The sequence below is a fragment of the Parus major genome, chromosome 3 (assembly GCF_001522545.3).
Source record: "Parus major isolate Abel chromosome 3, Parus_major1.1, whole genome shotgun sequence".
NCBI lineage: Eukaryota > Metazoa > Chordata > Aves > Passeriformes > Paridae > Parus > Parus major.
In genome coordinates, this window is record NC_031770.1 from 5,021,679 (window position 1) to 5,043,905 (window position 22,227).

The 22,227-nt window shown below is 46.7% G+C and overlaps 1 protein-coding gene across 3 annotated transcripts in view; it reads right to left on the reverse strand.

Annotated features, from left to right (window-relative positions):
* Positions 1-90: 90 nt before the first annotated feature.
* Positions 91-22,227, reverse strand: part of PAK5 (p21 (RAC1) activated kinase 5) — an 86,017-nt gene continuing 63,880 nt past the window's right edge. For all 3 annotated transcript variants that reach the window (XM_015620539.3, XM_015620541.3, XM_015620537.3), the window contains 7 exons: positions 16,704-17,501; positions 10,668-11,159; positions 8,154-8,287; positions 6,273-6,399; positions 3,658-3,783; positions 1,425-1,559; positions 91-827 (listed from right to left, as the gene is read on the reverse strand). In XM_015620539.3, coding sequence (XP_015476025.1) covers positions 672-827; positions 1,425-1,559; positions 3,658-3,783; positions 6,273-6,399; positions 8,154-8,287; positions 10,668-11,159; positions 16,704-17,501 — 1,968 coding nt within the window. In that variant the 3' untranslated portion in view covers positions 91-671. The remainder of the gene's footprint in view (positions 828-1,424; positions 1,560-3,657; positions 3,784-6,272; positions 6,400-8,153; positions 8,288-10,667; positions 11,160-16,703; positions 17,502-22,227) is intronic.

The window sequence follows — 22,227 nt, forward strand, 5'->3', positions numbered from 1 at the left end:
CTGCTGTGAGGGTGGGATGAGCCTCCTCCTTGCCCCATGGGAAGTCTGCAAAACCTTACAACTTCCTAAAGGTGGTTGTGATTTTTTTTTCTTTTTTTTTTCTCCTGTTTTCAAAAGGGTTAAAAAAAGTAGGAAACTTCATCTTTTCAAATTCTCGCTAGGTTACACTTATTACTTCAACCAACACAACAGTTACATGACAAAGTACTGCAAGTTATCAAAACGTACTGTACAGAAAATTACAAACTTGTTGCAAAATACATTGCGCTGCTCTGACCAAGATAAAAAGTGCTTGTTTTTGTCAGAAAAGTGTTCTTCTGAAACAGAAGTGCCATAGCCTGCAGTAAAGTTCAGGTGTTTGACTCTGGCTGCGCTCTCCTCTGCTAAATTACCTTTCCAACGCTGGTGCCTTCTGGCCGGTGGCCCAGCAGCCAGCAGTGCTGGGAGCGCCGGTGCCTGGCGGAGCAGGGCTGGGATTGCTCCCTGTCCCTGGCACAGCGGGAGCACAGAGAGCGCTGCCTGGCTTTGGGCTTCTCTGTACACCGCGATATTTCCCCAGGGCTGCTTTCCTCCACAAGGTTTTCCTCCTCCCTGCCTGCGGATCCCACACAACTGCTGGCATTCCCACACGCCATGACCCAGGCTCTGCACTGACCTCTTCCCAAAAAGCTTCAGCGATGCCTGTGCTGCCTCATGAGGGGCACGATGCAGGAGGGGGGCCCAGCCAGTTTGAGGAAGGGGTGTCTCAGCAGTTCCTGTGCCGTGGCTCTCTGCGAGGGCTCCCGCACCAGCATTGAGTCCAGGAAGCCCCGGAGGACCGAGGAGACCTGAAACACCACACTGGCATCAGGGGGGGACAAAAACACCCACTTCCACCTATGCTGGCTCTGTGCATGCTGTTTTCCTGGGAAGACAAGGGACACTCTGATCTTCCCTACTGCAACAGCTGTGCTGAGCTGAAGGGCTGTGGGTCTTTGCTATGCTGCTGATGTTTGAAGCATTTGGGTGTCACTGGGGTGTAGAACAGCATTAAGGTAGGCTGATGGCTCGGGTCTGATGGAAGCACACCCAAACTGGGAGGTGCCCAAAGGTACCTCACATGGATGTACCAACTCACCTGCAGCAGGGCCAGTGAGCTGAGCTGCTCTGGTCCTCAGGCAGGATGGGAAGCACAGGGAACATGAGGCTGTGCCTGGCTCCCTTTGCCATCACTGGCTGCAAAAGCAGTGCCAGGGTTAGGCACAAACAGGGCCATGACTGATGGCTCTGGCCTCAGTCACAGTCACTTCTCCCCACAGGAGTCCTGTGCAGGACCCACTGCCCAGGGTGGCTCCTTAGAGACGTAAGTTACCATTTGGGTGTGTGCCTGCAGTGTTACTGAGCATGGGATTGTGCAAAGCCCTGACCCCCAAGGGAAGGCTGACCTTGTGCATGTCCTTCACGCGGGGCGGGAGGTTGTCCCGGATGCGGCGCATGGCCTGCAGCGGCGGCTCGTTGAAGTAGGGGGGTTCCCCATCGATCATCTCGATCACCATGATGCCCAGGGACCAGATGTCCACCTGGAACACACACAGGGCTCATGAGCACTGCTGGCACTGCAGGGGGGCACAGCACTGGGGATTGTGCAAGCCCTGCAGCGGGCTCATGGCAGCCTAAGCCAGCAGTCTGGAGATCCAGCACATCCATCTTTCTTCTTTAACAAGCCAGCCATGATTTTCCGTCTGAGCAGTGACTGCATTGACACAACAGATTAGCAGAGGCTTACAAACCTGGGTCTGCAGCTGGTTTAGGTGCTGCCCACTGGAAGCTCCATGCCTTGCAGAGGCTGTGTCCTGCTGCCCTGCATTCCAGCTGCACTGGTTTGCACCCACTGAATGCCAACCCCAGGCTGGCTCTGCAGCTGCTGGAGAGCAGGGTAACACTTCAGCTGCTGTGAAATCACTTACTCTTATTTCCCTGAAGCTTAAAGACTGTGAGAATTCCATTCAAGACCCTAAGGCAAATGCATACACTCACTACACCCAGGCTTGTTTACAGCCAGCACAGGTAGCACATTATGTAAGACCTTCAGAAAGTGATTCAGCTCCAGCTCAAAAAAGAGAAAAAAAAAAAAAAAAAATTAAAAAAAAAATATTTTTTTCTTAGTCCTGGCTGGCTGCAGAGCTGCTCCAGAATCCAAATCCTTTGATGACTGTAATTCCTGTCATTTGCCAGCCCAAATACAGCCAGGGCCAGTTCATTCTGCTTTTGCTTTTTTGCCAGCACTATCCTTTAGCTTAAATCCGTTTTTTTCCCTTTCCCTTCTGGTGGGGAAACTTAATGTAGCCCTAAGTTCAGCCAATTTATAATCTCCCTAAGCTATTACTGTGCTAATAATAGTTGATGTTATTATCTCTGGAATGTCTTCTACAACAGCACAGATCCTGGGTGGAGAGCAGTGCCTGCAGGGTGCTCTTACTGTGCCGTGCCAGAGCAGTGTGAGGATGGAGCAGCTCCTGCTCAGCTCATGTCCCCTTCCCTGTGTCTGTCTGCATTTCTAGATATCTGTACTCTACAGAGGTATGTGTATGTGCAGCTGTGTGTAAGCACACCCGTGTCCCTGGCTCTGTTGCTGGCAGGGTGGAGCTCTGCAGCTGCTCCTCTCAGCACTCTCAGGCAGCAGCTCTGTCCCCCCCAGAGGAGCAGAGGCAGCCGTGTCCCCGCTGGGGAGGTGTGAGTCACTGTCACGGCTGAGCGCGGTGCAGGGCATTGCTCTTCCCAGGCTGCCAGGCCGGGAGTGCCGGGACTCACAGCTGCCCACTGGGTGGGGAATGGCACTGCAGAGCTGCCGGGACCCCCACCTTGCTGGGCTCCTCTGAAGGGTTCCAGTAAAAATGTGTGTTTCCCTTCTCAGAACATCTGGCAGTGCCTGAAGCAGCTCCCACAGAGGTGTTTTCCTGCCCCTGTCTCCCAGCTGATGACAGCAATGACTGCAAGGGATGAGCCCATGTGGAGTCCAAACCTACCACAGAGGGTGGCAATGCAACCCACCCAGCTGGGCCCGGGTTTGGGATCCTACAGGACCCGCTGGCACTTCTCCAGAGGAAGGGAATGGCAGGCTTTAGCTGGATGGAAGCAGAGTGGCCCTGTGCAAGGACTGATGGCACCAGGCTGTGCAGGAGGGGTGTGTGAGGTGCCTGCTGTTTGGCACGTGCGGGTGTGCGCACCTGTGACTGTAGCTCCAGCCTGCAGGCTTGACATTAAAGAGCAGCAAAGGGCCTTTCACAGTGTGCAAATGAGGCCAATTTCCTTTACTACAGCACCCCAAGCCCCAAGAAATATGTAAAAGCATTACACTGCTAAGAGTGCTAAATGGAGTTGTTATTTAATAACTTCATTTTGGGGAAATACTTTCAAACTAGGCATGATGCAGCACTCTAGGGCAAATGTAATTGCTGCTATTTAGCAGAGCTGTGCAAATGCTTCTGAACTGCACAGCTCTACCAGAGCTCCACCACGTTGGGATATCCCCTCCAGCAGTGCCTACTGCACTCACCTGTGTGCTGTAGGGAGCTGGGATATCCCCTGCTGGGATATTCCCTGTGGCAGTGCCTGCTGTGCTCACCTCAGTGCCACAGGGAGTTGGGATATCCCCTCTGGAGTGCCTGCTGTGCTCACCTCAGTGCCGTAGGGCAGGCGGGAGATCACCTCTGGTGCCATCCAATACGGTGTCCCAACCAGGGACTTCCTCCTGGGGACCTCCTTTGACACTTGGGCACAGAACCCAAAGTCGGACAATTTTATCTGTGAAAAGAAGAAGTAAAAGCCCCTCTTGATTAACAGGACAAACTCCTCCAAGACACAGCTCCAGCTGCAGCTGCAGGGACAGGGATGAAGCTGCAGCATTCTCCTGGGACAGGACAGCAACTCAGCTGTGGAGGAGTGTCTGGAGATGGGAGCACAGCCTGGGGAACAAGCAGCTCATCACAATGAAGGGGAGATGTAGGAGAGTGGCAGTGGTGCTCATTCCTGATATCATCTGTCACAGCCCATCGCCTCTCCAACAGCAAAGGGTGTGGAGGTGATAAATGGCTTATAACACTTAAAAATAAAAGAAAAACAAAATATTCCAAACAGAACCCCCAGGTTTGTAGTTATGCATGTGATATCCAGCGATACACATATTCCAAATGATGAACACCCCTCCTGTAGTTTGTACAATCTCTGAGTTTGCCAGAAAATGTGGGAAACAAGTGACATTCACCCCACTCCTTTTTATCACCCAGAGAAAATAAAACCCCTTCCCATGTTTGGTCAAGCCCAGCACCTCACGCTGTGGACTATCACTGAAGAAGCTGCCATCTATCTTTATGCAGCAGGAGAGCTAAGCTGGAGAAGGAAGCTGGGAAGGATACAAGACTCCTTGCCAAAAAGTTAACCTGTTCCCTGAGCCTGGGAACTCAGGAATTAGTACTGTCCTTGAGCAGCTGTGGCAGTGACCTGAAATAGAAATAATGGGATACACAAGCACTCCGGAGAGCAGCTCTTGCTGCATCATGTGCCTGGCTCACACTTTTATGACAGTTTTTTTTTTAACAACAAAAATTATGGAAAATTATTACCTCCCCCTCTCTGTCGCTGTTCAATGCCAAGGTGAAAACTCCTCCAACTTCCAACCACAACAAGCTGGTCTGAGGGTTGGTGGCATCACCCCCTTCCAGAAGCAGCTTGTTCCTTAAGGCTAAAATCTTTATTTTAACCCTCCAAGTACTAATTTGGAGGCCTGGAAGCTCTCAAAGGGATTTTCCTGGTCATTTCTCTAACCTCCATCACTGCACAGTTCAATGGTGACCCATGCCCAAGGTCCACAGGCCATGTATACCATCAAGCACTCCAGGACAACTGGAGTGGGAAGCTGCATAAATCCCTGCCTTGTGTAGACTTATTGTCAGCACTCCTTTTCTTTTGGATTCAGCACAGACATTACTTTTTTAAAAAGTTATGGGTATTATTTTTAACAGAATTATGAAATGATTGTTGGTATTTCTAAAACAAAGCCAATAATAGCCAAGTCCTCCACGCTAAATGTATTTTTCAGTTTACAGGATGAAGAATGGAAGAAATAATGCATATTTTGGAAGCAGAGCCCAATCTTATTTTGTAGGAGCACAAGAGGTTTTGCATATCTATTGCTCATTCGAGTACACAAAAGACGACGATTTTCTAAAAAAAGATAATTGCACAACACAGCCATAAAGAAATCTGCAATGCAGATAATAAGGACTGGAGTAATGAGTATAATGAGGTACTGTATGCAGATCCTGAGTGCAGATCAGATGTTATTTCAGCAACATGAACTGAAATCACAACTGAAAAACTCCTACACACGTGGGATTTTCTTTCCTTGACAGGATTAACGGGAGCAGCCTGTGACTGCTGCAGGAAGAAATTCCCTCTCCCTCAGTGAAGTGGGCATCAAATTAGACAGCCTTTGGCTATGGAGTCAGACCAGGCCTGGGAAGCCAAGAGCTTCACCTTCAGAAGGGGAAGGTCTGGATCTGGCTCCAAACCAAAGTTCCAAGGCTCAGTCCAACCTCCCAGGTCTTGCCTTAGACAGGTGTGTAAGGCCAGTGGAGCAACCCTCAATTTTTTGTGTGCAAACTACATTTTGTTTACTGAGCAAGTCAAGTGCAGCATTCTGTTCCCTTCTTTCTGTTCATTAACGACAGAAAGACGGAGTGAGTAACATAAATGGAAGTGTGGGACAGGTTTTATCAAGCATCTTGGAAGTGTGAAAGCTACTCTTACCATCTGGGGAGGGTTTCAGCAGTAATGCAGATTATTTCCTATTTACATAGATTGATGTTGGGGTTCCCAACTTCCCAACTGGGGCAGCAGAGCACTTGCACAGAAACAATAAATGATAACTAAGTGTGGTAAAAAGGAAGTGTTTTTTGAAAGGGTAGGAGTGGTGCAGAACAGTGAAGCCCAAAAGGAGGTCTCCCATCATCTGACCATCGTCCTTACTGCCCAGCTTCCTCTGCCAGTGAATTTGAGGCTCCAGTCCCTCCCCAAAGACTCTGCCTGCAGCACAGATGCCCATCACCAGTGAGGCCAGGCCCGTGTTTTTTGGATTCAGCTCTCTCACAAGTTGCTCACACCCTCTAACAAGTTATTTGTGGGTCCCACCCCACGCTTCCCCATGCCTGTATTATTTTTTTCTGCAGGCAGTGCCCCTTTGTGCACAGATATTGTCCTGGCAGCCCTGGGAGCTGGGAGGGCCGGGGGCTCACCCTGCCGTCACTGGTGAGCAGGATGGAGTCGCTCTTGATGTCGCGGTGGATGACGCCCTGGTTGTGCAGGTAGGACAGAGCTCTCAGCACAGACAGACACACCGTGGCGATCTGCTCCTCGTTCATCCTGCAACAGCAAGGGGATAAAACAGCTGAGTGCTGGGGAAGGTGGGGAGAGGGGATGTGGAGAGGCAGGAGTTCCCATTCACACCACTCTACAGGAGGTCTGTTAGGCAGTGTCTCTGGGGGTTAAGCTCTGGTCCTATTTCTGGCAAAAGAAAGAGGAGATGAGGTGTGGGGATCAGCCCTGCAGCAAGGCCTGGATCAGTCTCCCTGCAGCACTATGAAAGCTGAGTGTGCCATGTGCTGGAGCCTCTGGGAAATCACAGAAATGCCTTATTTACAGTGAGCTCGCTGATTGCCAAGCCAGCATCACTACTGGGATGGAAACAGGCCTGGAATAAATATGAGAAAAAACACCCTTAATTGTGCAGACAAAACACCAGGCCCTGAGCTGTAGCTCTTTGAGAGCACTTTTTTGCCTTCTATAAAAATATTCTGGGTATTTCAGCAGAAAAATAAACAAGAGTCCTCCTTCCTGTGTACAGCTGGAAATCCCCATTCTGGGGTCATTCTCTCAGCTACAGTGGAGTGCCTGGGATGGGCTGTGCACCCTGGTGCCACTGTCTCACTGCTCTTGTCCCCAGCATCTCTTCCACATCAGCAGAAGAACACCCGTGGAGATTTCTGCTTTCATTTTGTGTGCCATTTGCAGTATTTTATGTCAGTATTTTATGTATTTTATTAAGTATGTAATCTTTGAGGGAATGTCATGCAATGTAGAAAAAAACACCTAGAAGATTAAGAAAAGACTATTTTGAGTTAAAAAATAGATGACAGCTCTTAAAAAGTGGTGTCCTGGGAACATCTGTTTGGTGGTAAACTTCTGTCAGACACATCTAAGATTGAGCTTTTAATGGTTTGGCAAATACTTGCAATATTGTGATTTATTTCAGCACACAAGCTAAGGTAACACTAAAGAATAAAACACCTATAACTCTTGGTAGGATCTAAAAGCATCATTAAACTAGGAGAGAAGACAGATTTTCTAATTTATAACTCCTTACTTTTGTTCTTGCTCCCCTAAATACTCTCCCACTGGTTTGGTGTGGAAATTTTAATTTTCTTTCATATAAGAAGAATAAATTAAATAAAGAATCCCTCTTCCCTATCTCATTTTATCCAGCTTATCAGAAGCAGATGAGCAAAGAGCAGATGTAAAGAGGGCTGTAAAATCTAATGTTTCCCCTCAGAAGAGGCAGAGCAGTTCCATACACTGCAGCTCTTGTGCAGGCTAATTTCCTGCTTTAAAGGTATGATATTAAGTGAAATATGGGAATGTGCTCCACCATAAGCACAAATATTCTGATATAAAAATACTTTTCCCCTTATGGTTTAGGCTTGGTTTGCAGATAACCTTTGTTAGGAGAAATTACCCTTAGAACAGACATGGTTATGACAGCAAACCCAACAATACAGATCACCAAACAGGGAAAAGAATTTTTTTTTTTTCTTTTTATCCATTTTAAAAAGTAATGGATAAAAGTTGTGCTGCTGCTAAGCCACCTCCTGAAGTGTTTACAAATCCCCATCTACCAGCAGGCCCTCTCAGGTATATTTTTCCCTTTGGTTTAGCAAATGCTGCTGTTCACAGGAGTGCACCTGCAGTTCTGGATTGTTGATGAGAGTAAAGCCAGCATGTCATGTATGGGTTTAACTATGTGTACCTATAAAATACATGGATTTATATTGTCCATGCACGTGTATTTTATGCAGTTTTGTGTTTTTCTCCCTGTATTTTGTACACATCCCCCAGCCCACCTGGTGTGAGTGACGATGTCTGTCAGAGCGCCGCCCTCCAGGAACTCCATCACGACCCAGAGCTCGTCCCCGACCAGGTAACTGTTGTACATGTCCACCACGTTCTCGTGGTGGTAATCCCTCATGATCACAACCTGCAGAGGCACAAAGGGATGAGCTGATAATGCTACAAGCTAAATCTGACACTTGTTCTGACCTTCTGTTTCACTGATGCTAAGGGAAGGTTCTGTGATGAATCACATCCTCCCTAATCCTTATGCCAGCGCATAAACAAAATCAATATATTTACATAGAAATATCAGTCATCATAAATGCATCAGGAGGAAGAAAGAATCTCTAGCTGGTAGAGTATAAACAGTAGATAATTGTTTTATTTCAGTCTGCAGGAACAGTCCTGTTTATTTAATTGGTTTTTTTATTGCCAATTGCTTTCAGTACAACAGATTTTTTTTTTGACCTGATCAATCGCTCAACACACCAAAGTAATTTTTATCACGTAGTAAATGGTACTTTGCACAGATTTTCAACAGAATGCTGGAGTAAGGCCCCAGAAAACTCACTCAAAGAAACTTTTAAAAGGCTTCCCGGTTTCTGTGTGCTCTGAGTTAGACACGCAGGAGAAACACCAGCAAGAAGTTCTCAAGAGGTCAAACAACAAAAAACTTTACTGGCAACTTAAGAAAAATCAGAGAACTTTGGTAAAAGGTTTTGTGCAACACTGAATCCATGTAAAACAGTTCTCAAAGCCCATTAACTTGGCCCATTCAACTTTGGAAACTCTAGGCTTTTAATTGGATTTTAAGTTCAATTTTAAGTTACTTGAAAATTCTGAGAAGAGGGAATTAGAAGAAGGAGAAAGACAGAAAATATATAGAAAGGGACAAATACAGCCACCAACCCCTGGGTTCCAGCACAGCTCAGAAAGTCCAAGATAAAGTAGGGTCAAGATGTGCTTGCCTTGTTTTTGGCTTAAATACCCCTTGGCCTTCCTGGGCCCTTCCCCCAGATGGGACTTGCAGTCATTTGGCCACTCTGGGCCAGACTGGGGCTCCAGGGGCAGGTGTGGAGCATTGTCCCCACTGTGCCAGGGACTGGCACCATACCTGGCTCTAGGGGCACGTGGAGCAGGGCACTGCCTTGCCAGGGCAAGGCCAGAGCTGCCCCTGCCCCCACACAAATGCACCCCAAAATGTCGAGACACATCAGACTCTCCAGTCTCTCACTGCTGGTCATACAGGGGATGACTCCAATCCCACACCTAAAAGGGACTGCACAGAACTGACACCACAGTAAGGGCAGCCCAGCCAACACCATGTCCATGACCACAGGGTACTGAGGGCTGTCAGAATGGCAGCCAGCAGAGAGAACAGCCGGGCAAGGCTTCATCACAGACAGGGGGATTTCATCACTGCTGACAAGAGATTTTCAGATGACATGAGTGACTGGAGCGTGTCAGGGAAGCATCTTGGTCCTGCACAGCATGTAGGACATACTTCAAGATGTTACTGCTCAAGAGATGCTCAGTTAGAGCCACCACAGCACAGGCAAAGCCAAACCCAAATAATCAGGACAGTCATGCACTGTGTATAGAAGAACCAAGTGAAATTTGTTGTTTAATATTGTAATTAAAAAATGTGAAGTTTTTAAAGGTTTTAAGGAAACAAATCTGTTGAGTGTTGAGGGAAGACACACTTACAGTGTATAGGAAACAAAAGAAAGAATTAAAAGGTTCATTCTCACAGGTTTCCTTGGGATCCCATAGTGTTTTTGGTATTGATCAGGATATTAACAAGTGATCTCAAAAAGGGAGCAGTGAACACACCCCACCAGATGCTTTAAGGGAATAAAAAGTTAAAAAAAAGAGAAACTCTTTGAAGTTGCAGAAGGTACTCTCATGACCCAAACAAACTGGGTGAAAAAATGGCAAATGGAAACCAGTGTTCTGAAATTTAAAATAATGTACATGGGGAAAACAGTCTCCCATGAGCAGGTGCGAGCTTTTGAACTGGCTGCAAACACTCAGAAAAGGAGATGTGGGAATTAACACGGATAGTTCCATAAAAAAGAGACTGACAGCTCTTTGCTTAGAAACCATCAACAAAGCAAAGGGAGTGTTGATGGTTAGGGGAGGAAGGAGGAAAGAAACAAAAAGCATGTGGATGCCAGAAACACAGCACACACACCCTGGAACAGCCTGGTTAGTTTGGATCCTCCCTCTCAGAAGAATAAACTGTGTCAGGAGACAGAAAAAGGCAGCTGGGCTATGTTTGAGCACCTGATACACTGCAGACCACTGATACATTCAATGAGAGCATTATAGTTTCAAGCCAGAAGGAGAAGTAGCTCACTGGAAAGGGGTATGGCCATACAATATTTATACAAGCACAGATGTGTGTGGGACTCACCAGCTCTTTTAGAAAGACAATAATTTGGCTTTTGATGGCGGCATTTGGCCCTTATCTCCTGCTGAACCTGCTGCCTAAAAAACCTGAGGCACCACCCAAACCCACGTACCTCGTTGAAGAGCAGCTCCCTTCTCTGCTGTTTCCTGAGGTCCATCTTCTTCACAGCGACCTGCTTCCCCGTGTGCTTCTCGGTGGCGATGCACACGATCCCCGTGGAGCCCTCCCCGATCTTGATGAAGTTGTCCAAGTACTCCCGGGGGTCTCCGGGGCTGACCACGAGCTGCAGGGCAGCTCGGAACTGTTCGTGGGACACCCTGGAGGGCTGCTGGTCCGAGGAGGAGCCCCAGCTGGGGGGAGGATAAGCACTTGACGTGATACTCGGGGAGCTGGGGTAGGAGGCGGTGGAAATATAGGGAGAGCCGGGCTGGAGAGGCGGCTGGTGATAGTGGGGTGCTTTGTGGTAGACCAGAGGGTACTGGTAGCTGCTGCTGGAGTAGCTGACTTTGCTCTGACTCTGAGGTAGCTTGACTGGGCCCCGGGGGTAGGTGTCCGACCCAGAGAGCGGTGGGCTGACGACCAGCTGTGCTCGGTCATAATCCACCTGCAACACAAACGTGGAGAGTGAGGCTGAGGGAACAGCACCTTTCTCCCTGACCCTCCGCTCCCTTTGTTTCCAGCAGAGCTGGCACAACGTGCTCCCCCATTGTACCTGGCCTGCCCAGCGTGGCACTGCTGCCCCAGTCTGGGCAGGGATTTTCAGACCACTGAGGGTGGCAGTGCCCTCAGCATATGAGGCTGGGCAGGTTTGGGACATCTCCTGGGCATCTCAGGTTCATTCTTCTGTTCAGGTACCGTTTGTACATTCAACAGCCTTTCCTGAATCACAGAATGGCCTGGGCTGGAAGGGACCTGTGCTCAAAAAAGTGTATTTGCTCTGCATCTGCAGTGCCCTGCAGGATCTCTGGGCCATTTCCTCTAAGAATCCCATCCTTGTCACATCCAGCCAAAATTTGCCCTCTGGCAAATGCCAATTTGTGTCTTACTAGTACCTGGATTTTGATTCTCAGCTCTTAGCCTTTTCTTATGTTTTCCTCCAGCAATTCAGGGATAACCCAACCTCTTCTCGTGGAGGTAGTGGTACCCTAAAATCCCTGTCATCTCCTGTCTTGCCGTACTACCAGCTGTTGTTTGAGTGACTGCTTATGAGAGTTTGACGAGGAGCCTAATTCAATTCACCATTTCTTAAATCATTTTCCACAGTGACACACTATTTAACTGCAGTGTCACAAAACTGATAATTTTCATCTGAAATCAGAGAAAATCGCAAAGGAAATTATCCCAATGGGGAGCCTTGTTCATTTGTAGGTTCCTTTCTATTTTTTGTATTTTCCAAGCTTCTCTAAGCTTCTTATGTTGAAGGCTAACGAATACTTCACATTTACAAACGTAATAGTTTGCTTGCTTCTATCCAAACTAAAACCCCTCAAAAGATGTAAAACAAAAAAACCCACCCCAAAATTATTTTTGTTTCCTTTTGGAGGAGAACATCTTCACATTTACAGTATGTGACTCCTGCCGATGTGTGGAGCATCTCAGGGCAGGGGGGCGGTTTGACACAGGCTCATCATGTAGCACAATTACAAATAATTATGGCAATGAGTTCATTTAATCAATCAATTTCAGTGGCAGTGCACAGGGATGGACAGAGCAGCAAACTCTACACAGCTCACGGTTGCTACTATTACTGCTGGCTGCCAGCCAGGAGTCCCTGATCCATGTTAGTTAAATGCACATTAATCTGAATTTGGCAGTGTAATCAAGGACCCAACTGAACTGTGAAATTGAATTCTGCGGTGGAACATCATTTGACCATTTTATGCTAAGACTGCAAAAAAAAAAAAAAAAAGAAAAAAATCTGCTGCAGCATCAATTTATCACCGCGGGCTCTGCACAGCAAGGAGGAGTTTGGAGCTGGAGTCACCTCGGTGCGGGAAGAAAAGCCTCCGGTGCAATTTGATGTCGGCGCTTTCCCACCTCCAGCGTGAGCCAGGCGTGCCTGTCCTTTCATTCCACGAGAGCTTCAGCAGGAAGGAGGGAATGCCTCTCCAGAGGGGCTGCTCAGAGGTTTCCCTTGCAAAAGCTGGAGTCTGCTGCCATGTGAGGCTCGCACGCTGACAGGCACCCGCCATCGGGACCGCCCAGGGCTGTACAGCCGCCTCCCAGGATGCTGGGATTGCTTAGGCAAAAATCCACATGATTACAGCCATCATTTCCCTTACTACATCAGGCAGGGACAGCCATCAAATAGAAAGGAGTCAGAGACATCATCAATTTCATGAAGGACATTACATCTGCCAAACTAATTAATGTGGAAAAGTGCTCAGATGGTTTGGTGGAGGGAGGGGAACTCAATCTAACCCTGTCCTATATATCTGTTATGTAGGGACAATTAATTTATTGCTTTGGCTGTAAATACACTGTTTTCTTTATAACCACTGAGATGGGGAAAACCTGGTCTAGAAATTGAAGCTGAATAAATCCATGCCAATTAATTATTTGAGGCTTCACCCATGTCTGGTATTTCTGAGTATGCCCTAAGCATAACAAACTGACAAAATAATATTCTGCAGTGAAATTTTAGAATGAAAATTCAGGGGTTCAGTGTGCTTGCTAAGAATTTTTGGAAGCTTTTTGAGGTTAGCACTGCTGGACAATGTAAACCCACTTCCTGAATTCCAAGAACTGTTACAAAAAGTAAGGAGCTATAATAAGCAAATCAACTTTCCTCCAAGCCTGTGTCCTGATGCAGTGCTCCACATCACGGCAAAATCGAACACACTTTAGTCCACTAATAACTCTTTCTGCTATTGAATGCAGTCACCTACAGAACTGAAATTCTTTAAATATTACAAAGGAAAGAAGAAGATCGTCCTGCCCTCATTCAAGATCAGGTCAAAGGAGCAGCTGAAGCGCTGACACGACATCCATCACGGCACAATGGCATCTCCCACATCCGTACGTGGCCATGTCGGCACTCAGTCATTTCGCCATTAAAACACGGATGTAACGCTGTGCCTAAGCTCACTCCAGCTCCCACTCTGGTGACAGTGATGCCTGTTATGTACTGCAAGCACAGGGAACACCTGCTTGTTCCTGAGGGGTCCCTTCCCCATGAGGAGGCTGCCTGGGCAGCCTTTCAGCCGAGCGGGTGTCCCCACGTGCTCTGCAGTGGGACTGCGGCACAGATGCAGCCACAGCCCTGTGCCCAGAGCCCGCATCCCTGAGTCCCAGTGGGATGGACTCACCCCTCCGTGACATGCGAAAGATTTCCATTTGATCAGGCTTCAGTTTGCCAGGTGAAAGGTGTAGAAGGGGTGGTCTGTAAATCACACCGAAATCGCAAAGGCAAAGGTTATTCTCTGGTGCTTTGCTGGTGGAAATCCCCGAGACTCCCTGTTCCACACACAGAGGTGGCAGGCAGCACTCAGTACAGCTGCTGGCATGTGAATGGGAAGATATGGAAAGAGGGAGGGGGTTTCTGACAGTAAAGGCTTGGCCCTGCCTTTGTCAGGCTGGAAATGTCCCTGTGGTACAGAGGGACACAGAGGACAATGGTCAGAGACACCTCTGCTAAGCTACAGCAGTACGAGGCAGCACAGGGGGAGCAGCCATCAGGGGCCCTTGAAAGAGGGACAGGAGAGGGTCTCAAAGAGCTCCTTCTGGAAAAAGACAAGGAAAGGAGATAATAGGGCTGGGTGCCAGAAGTTAAGAGGGCTGCCTGTGATGAAGAGGAGGATTAAAAAACCCCATGCAGTATGGACTGGCCAAAAATAAGCCAACCTGGCATGATGAATTCGATACTATGAGACAGTACTGAGGTGAGACACCAACTCTGTGTGGTGAGGGTAACACAGCAGACTCTCCAACTCCATGCAGGTGTACTAGAGTTAGTCTGCAGGACAGGAGAGCAGGTGGGTGACACAGGGGTGGGTCAGAGGGTGCCAAATCTGAGCTTCTGGCATCCTACACCTCCATGGTTCCACTGCACAGCGGTGGCCAAGCCCAGGACAGGCAAGCCTTCTGATGTAACAACTGAAATCACTGATGATGAAACAGAGCATTTATCTGACATCTCTTACTTGCAAATAATACTGAAGTAAATCTGCTCTTCACATTTACAAGCCAAAATGAACATTCTTGTTAAACGCACTTTGATGCCACACATTTGTGCCTGCAGACTTTTTCACTGATTTTTTCACCCCTTTTAATTATACTTTAAACCCAATCTCATTTGTAAAATATCTGATTTGAGATCTGACTCTCATTTAGTAAGCCCATTTGATGAACCATTATCTTACTAATGCCTCCTTCAAAAGAAGATTCTTCAAGAATCATCCAAGACAAGAGACTCCTATTCACTTCCAGGAGCTGAGGACAGGTTTGGGAATTGAACTGCCGCATTTAACAGTGAATCATCAAGTTTCAATACACCAAGGCTGTAGGAGTGTTTTTGATGCTCTGAGGAGAAGAATAGCTCACACTGAATCTTGCATAGAGGCATATTTTTTTTTAATAAAAGTTGTTACTGCATTTTAATGGGATATTTTTCAAAGTGCTGTAATGCTGTAAAAAACACCTCTGTCTTCTGCCCTGCTGAATGCTGTAAAATTGGCAGAAGCGGGTGCTCCAGGGTCTCTGAATTACTGGATTTGTCCTTCTCCTTCCTGAACTCTGACAAAAAGACTGCTTTCAATAAAGGATATGGCAGCTAACCCATCCCAGATTTTCCTCCCACTTCCAGAATCCACACTGAATGCCACACTGGTGCTAAGTTAACTACCACACACACTCCTCCTACCAAACCCTGAGCTTTGGGAAGGCGCCTGAAGAGACCTTGGAACATTTCTACTCCCCCACGGTTTATGTTCAAGCTCCAAAGCCCAGCTTTGTGCTTCAGTGCAAAGAGGGATGAAAAATGCATGGCTCACCCTTTACCATGGGGCACTGCACCATGGTAATGGCACAGCAGCCAAAACCTAAGGAAGCTCGACACAGGCACACCTCCAACACAGGGATATCATGGATCTGCAGAGACCTGGGACTGCAGCAGGACACAACCATGTTCTCAGAGCACACAGCCAGTAATCAAATGCACTGTTCAGGTATCACTAGAGAGAAGAACAGATCTCACCACTGACAGTCACCTACCTCAGCATGTGGAAAGTCACAGCAACCCCAGACTTGGAAAAATGATCATCACAGTGCCCGTTGCTATGGGGAACTCAGTGATGTTCAGTGCAAACTACATTGAAAATGCATCTCTTGCAGAATATTAGATGCTTAAGCAGGTCATTCTGGTTATGTGACTAGAGGTGTGAGAAAAGCACTCTGAACTGAACAAGTGGTCACAGCACACGTTGCAAGCAGGGTTGGAAAGCTTGTGTAGGTAATACATCTCATGTGGCAGAGCAGGGACAGATTTGTGTAGAGGAGCTGCTTCTAGGTAACATGGCTGAAATGCCTTCTTGCACATCAACCCTTTTTTTAAACTACATCTAAAATGTCTTGGGTGAGATCAGCTGCTTTGATTTAATTTCAATGCTTAAAAACAAAGGAATGGAAAGGAATGGGCCCCTACTCTCATGAGCAGTGAAGAGCTAAAAAGACTTTGTAATATAAAGATGCTGTAAATACAGTATAAATACTGAAGCTCAGAGGTTTCAGCCTTGCACAGTAACAATTCAAACACAGAAGTATCCAATACACAAACCAGATCAGCGTCTCACCTCCTGCTGAGATCTCCTCAGGCATACAGACTCCCAAATGTACAAAAACTGCCAAAGAACTTGGGTTTATTGGGAATTTCAAATAAAATCCCCAGAAGATGGGCATCTCCAAACCTACCTTTTAATAAGTATCTTAAAGCCACTGGTCCCTCACATCCATTTTCATACACCTAAGTGAAGTGGGCAGGTTTCCACACCCGCCAAGGAGCAGCCACACAACTCTCGGGGACGTTACCAGCCACGCTTAGCATCGTGTGCCCAAGCACGGCTCCTTGCCCTTAACTTTGACTTTTGGCACTCCCCTTGTGGAGAGGCTGATCCCTGCCCTGGCAGCACCGTCCCCAGGCAGGTCAGGTTACCTTGGGAACGCCTGCTGCGGTTTCAGACAGGCGGGGGTAGGTGTAGGAGCTGTAGGAATGTCCTTGCTGGTGTGCTTTGAAGGCGCTTGCTCCGTAGGGCATGGCCGGCTCCTGCAGGCCGGAGCCTGACCTGGATCTCTGCCTCATGGCTGGCTGAGGGCTCGCAGGGTCCACGTAGGATGACTTTGGCCTCTTATCGTAGTCATCCTTGCTCAGGCCGTGTCCCCAGTCACCGTCACCGTACTCCAGCCTCTCCCTGGGGCACTCGCTCTGCACCGACGCTCGGGACGGGGCGTAAGGAAAGGAATCTCCGTAGTCCAGGGAGGATCCGCTGGGGATCCGCTGATACTCCAGCTTTAGGCCGCCATATTCCAGCGGTTTGGGCTTGGTCTCCAGGTGTGCGTGGTAATCTGGGAGGAACCTGGAGAGGTCTGACTGCAGGGGTGTCACTTCTGAGTAATAGATGTCCCGGGATGTCACCTTCATCATGTGCCCATTCTGCTTGGCGGCGTAGCTGCCCTTGTAGTACCTGTCCAGCTCCTCCCCGTACAGAGTCTTGTCTCGGTACTTCTCCACGACGTAGTCTGTTGTAGTGTCTGACTCACTGGAGTACTGGGAATATGTGATGTAGCCATTTTCCTCCTGGTGCCTCGGCACATGGTTTGCATTTCCTTGGTGGTGGGTGGGAGGACTTTCCTTCCGCAGGGAATTGGAGCGTGTCACCGAGATATTGTCAAACTCCTCCAGCAGGCCGTTGATTGAAGTATCCTTTCGAGGCTTGTTTCCTCGAACAATAGTCTGGGAACAAAAAAAATGGCTTTGATTAAATACCGGTTTTCGTTTGGTATTTCACCAAAAAAAACACCAAAAAGGAAAAAAGTCTGTGATTCACCCAGGAATACCTGTAGCAATGTCTCATGGTCTTCAGTCACATATCTCATTGCTGAAAACAAAAACCCTCAATAAAAATTACAGTGGGATGTGAAGAAATGTTTAAATTCTGTGTAGACCACAAGCTGGGATTTGGCATGCAATCCCAAGACACTCTCCAAAAGCCCAGTTTCAGAGGTGAGTGTTCAGCAGCTGACAATAGAGATATTTAAGCCCACCACTTATTTTTTTATTTGTTGTTATTCAGTTGTTTACATCAAGCCACACTGGCAGGCTGAATCTGATTTGCAGGGCATGGATAAGCTAAATGAAAATCATTCAGTGGTCACTTCTATGTGTTATTTTAACAAATTACTGGAATGAAAAGTAGCATATAGTTAAGCAGGCACTGAATTTTTTTGTTTTTTTCTTTTTTTACAAAACAGTATGTTCCCGAGTAGCAGAATCCCACTGAGGATTGCCTCTTAGTTAACTTAGCACAAAAGACACTTGGGAAAGAGGGAAAAATACTTAAGTCCATCTCCTTGTAACATACAGCATCAGCAAACCACGGTGCACAACCATGGCTCTGGGAAACCAACATCAGGGATGCCAAGTGCTGGCCACGTTTGTGTCCCACTATTGCAAAGCCTTCCATAGATCCCCCTACCCATCCCTACTCCTTTATGTCCAAAATACTGGTGCTCCTGGCAGAATGGGAGGCGAGCAGTGCTTGGCTACAGTTCTCCTTCAAGAAAGATTTTATTTTTTCAGCCAGTACCACCTGAAGGCTGTAACATGTGGCTGCATCCATTTTTCACCTGGGAACTCCCATTGAGCACCACTTCACGTTTACAAACACCCAACAAGAATAACTTGTACAGATTGGTGGCCAGGGCCATAAATCAGCCAGGCTCTACTGAAAACACATTTGTTTTGCTGATTTACTTTGGCTAAATATCTCTGGCTGCATCTTACTTAACTCACTGAGCTTTTCAACAGAGTCACTGTGGTCACCTCAAGGAGATTTCCCTCTCTGGGCTGCAGCCTGTGTTGCACACTGACCGTGGTGTATTGGGAACAGGCACGTCAGATGCTGAAAGTGGAATCCTGGACACCAACCACAGCATATCAGACCCAGCCTGGTCACTTGCTCTGCACTTGTTCCTTTGTTCTAAGCACAGTGAGGCTGCTCAAGCCTTGTTTGAAAGCACTCAGGGGTTCAAACTTTGTCAAAAAAAAGCATTTAATCACTAGTAAGATCACAAAATTAATAGGAATGTACTTCTTTGTCTCCCAGAAAAAGGCAGCTGGGAAAAGGCAGGCGAAAAGCAAAGCAGTCCTGACCTCACTCTGCTCCCTCCTCTGATTTATGTCCATAATTACTTGCCTAGTTTGCTATTTTGAAGCCAGTGGTACTGAAACAATAGGACAGCAAAAATAAGGGACAGCAAATAGATCACTCCTTTCACCTCCAAAGCCATTCAGCAGGATGAGAGGAATTGGTTTCATTCTGCTACAGCCTGTTTGGCAGGATGACTGCACGATCATTCATATTTAATTATCACATAATAAACCAGCAACATTCAACAATGAAATGCTTATAATTGAAAACAAGATTGAAATACCCAACTGGCACCCTGCTCCCCTGTGCAAATGCCTGCTGAGGAGGAAAATGCCAATTTAACACTCTCCATGGGACTGGCCCTCACAAAGGAGAGGTTTCCTGCAGCAGCCGTGTTGGGGCTGCACAGAAAAGCGTCGTAGCCACAGGGAGCCCCTGGAGCAGAGTGGTCTCTTCCCATTACAGGGAAAAGGAGCTGTCTGGAAGCAGGCACACGCTGGCTGGAAGCAGGATTTTCAGACACCTTCAGAAGGAAGATTTAGAAGAATGCAGCTGAGTGTTTATATGTTGGGGAATTCACTGGTGACAAATCCCTGCAGTTCGGGGATTTTCCGCAGACAGGTGCATGCGTGGGAGTAACCTTTTCGATTATGAGGATTTAAAAATAGTACTAATAGTAAAATGACCTTGTAAGAAATTCTGACTTTCAAAAATAAAAAAAGCATTTGCCACCGAAGCCCCAGCCTGATGAAGCTGTCTTGGATAACACTAGGACCTCAGTGATGTCTCATCCTGACTGATGAAGTTAAGGGGATTAAGAACTAAACCCCTTTTCTTTTTCCCAGCATTTTAAGGATGATCACTGGCAAACAGTGACTTGCAAGTGTGATGGCTGCAATTCTATTGCCTTCAGATTATTTTCCATGAGAAAATGAAAATGGCCAGCACAAAGGGAGGATGAAACTTACTTATTCCAGAGGCACACCATCTATGGAATAGTCAGTGCTTTGTTACTATGAAAAACAATTACTATCAATTATGATACTTATTTATTGCTAACAACAGCATTTCTATTTGTTTTGGCTTGTTTTAAAATTTTGTATTTCCTTTATATATAAGGACAGATTTGGCGAGATGCCCTCAGACTAAATCAGACAGCCTTACACCAGCTTGATCTTTTCCAAGGAAATAGCTGGCACCATTCTTATCAAAAGAACTGTAGTGTCCATGGAGAAGAAAATTTAGGAAGTGTTTCACCAAGACCCTGTGAAATACCCTACATTGTCAAGTGTTTTGCTATCTGAATAGAACTTAAGATGTTTACACACAATTCTGAAGTACATTGTGTGACTCCCTGGTGGGCAGAACCACTTACTAGGCTGAAAAAACAAATTAATATCCCAAAGAAGGTATTGGTGTAAAGGAATAATAAAAGTAATTGCTCTGTAAGAATGAGCAGAGCATCAAAATTAAAAAAAATAAATCAAGTTAGATGTTATAAAGAATAAAACATATGTTGTATCATGTAAACTTGTCCTTTAGTGATTTACTAGAAAGAAAGTGTGTGCTGTGGGCTTTCCTGGGAAGCACAGGATTTGCAGAAAGAAGCCTGAGATTGGGAGCTGCCACGGTCATGGCCCAAATTCCCAAACCTGAAAACCTAATGTCAGTGCCAGGCCCACAAGGAGCACCCAGGCTCCGAGGAATGACTTCAGGGGAAAAGCTGGACTGATGATGTGGGGTCTTGGTTTGGGATTGTGGACTCTGGGCACTGTTATCAGTGAGCAGAGGGAAAACCTCATGGGATATACACACAATGGCAGGAATCAAAAATGATGGGACATTTAAACTATAACTTAAAAAGCAAAACAAAAACCTTGAAAGAAAATGTAACAGAAAAGGGCTATCATGGAAAGAGATATAATGGTAATTAGTGTCATAGGAACTAGACTAGTTTTTCTAACTATAAAGGGTTTATAAAAAAAATATGAGAAGGAGGAGGGAATTCTGTCTCTCTGTATTTTAGATATATTTACAAAGATTGTTTTATGAATATTTTTTAACCACTTACTGGTTTTTCATTTTTAAACTTAAGGAATTTTCAGAGCTGCTGCAGGCAAAGCAGATAAAAGCAAAATATTCATTGCCAAGCTCGATGGGCTAGGATTTCCAAGGCCTTTGTTCTGTCTACCGAGCTCATGTAATGGAAACCTGTACAACACCTTGTCACGCATGGAAAAGGGGGCTGGAGCCCTTCCGTGGGCACAGCTCCCGCGGGGCTCCCCAGGCAAAGCCGGCTGGGCGATGCTCGATGCGCCGCGTTTATTCAAGGACGTTTCCCGGCGCACTGTGCAATTTAGGAGGGATCAATGTTCCCGCAGATGAAGGAGCGCCGGGGAATTTTACGCTGCCGTTCCCCCCGTACATTAAATCAATGGGGCGCGGTCTCCGTGAATTAAAGCTGGAGCTGCAGCTCCCATTTCATTCCCAGCGCTCTCTGGCCAGGCTGGGCGCCTGCTCCGGAGCCTGGTGACAGTAGACATCCTTCATGGTGCTTCTGCAGCGGCCTGTCCTGCGGTGATAAGCTATAATGGATCTGTCTGCGAGAGAGGCTGTCTTGCCTTGTTTCCAGGAGGAGATGAAAAACAGCTTCTGTGCTCAAATTCTGTATTAACCTTGACAATAATGAAGTGGGTAATTAACTGTTTTGCCCTAATGTGACCTTGCATTTATTGTCTTTAGAACTACTATACTTTACCCACTCGTTAAGAATATATCATCCTTTGTCCTCCTGGAGCTGTATTTTCAGGAGTCAATGAGGATTTTAAATGTCTGTGATGTGCAGAGTGAGAAAGAAAGGAATTTTAAAGAAAGGTCGCCCTTATAAACAGCCAATCTAAACTCTGATTTTGCCTCTAGCTAGCTTCTCCCCTCATCTACACTATACATGAACTAAAAGTACAGCCTATGCACAGCTGAAAATCAATTTTTTTTTTCTTAAGAAAAGGTGCATAAAGCACAGAATAATCTAATTCTAAGTGATGGATGTGTTGGTAATTTTATTGTGTTGCAAGACATTCAAAATATTTGAAACTGTGTTCGTGACACCTCATTTTACTCCCAGTGAAAATAAATATGAATGGCACTTGGAGAGAAAAACTTATCCTTGCCATCACTTCAGAAGGAAAACCCCGGCTTTCCCTGTAAGTAACAGAGTTTTATAGCTGCAGCCAAAGACATCAGGGGTCTGCATCTTACCAGAAGAAAAAGTACTTAGAGGAGGAAGAATTTACTGTGCAGGTGACCACA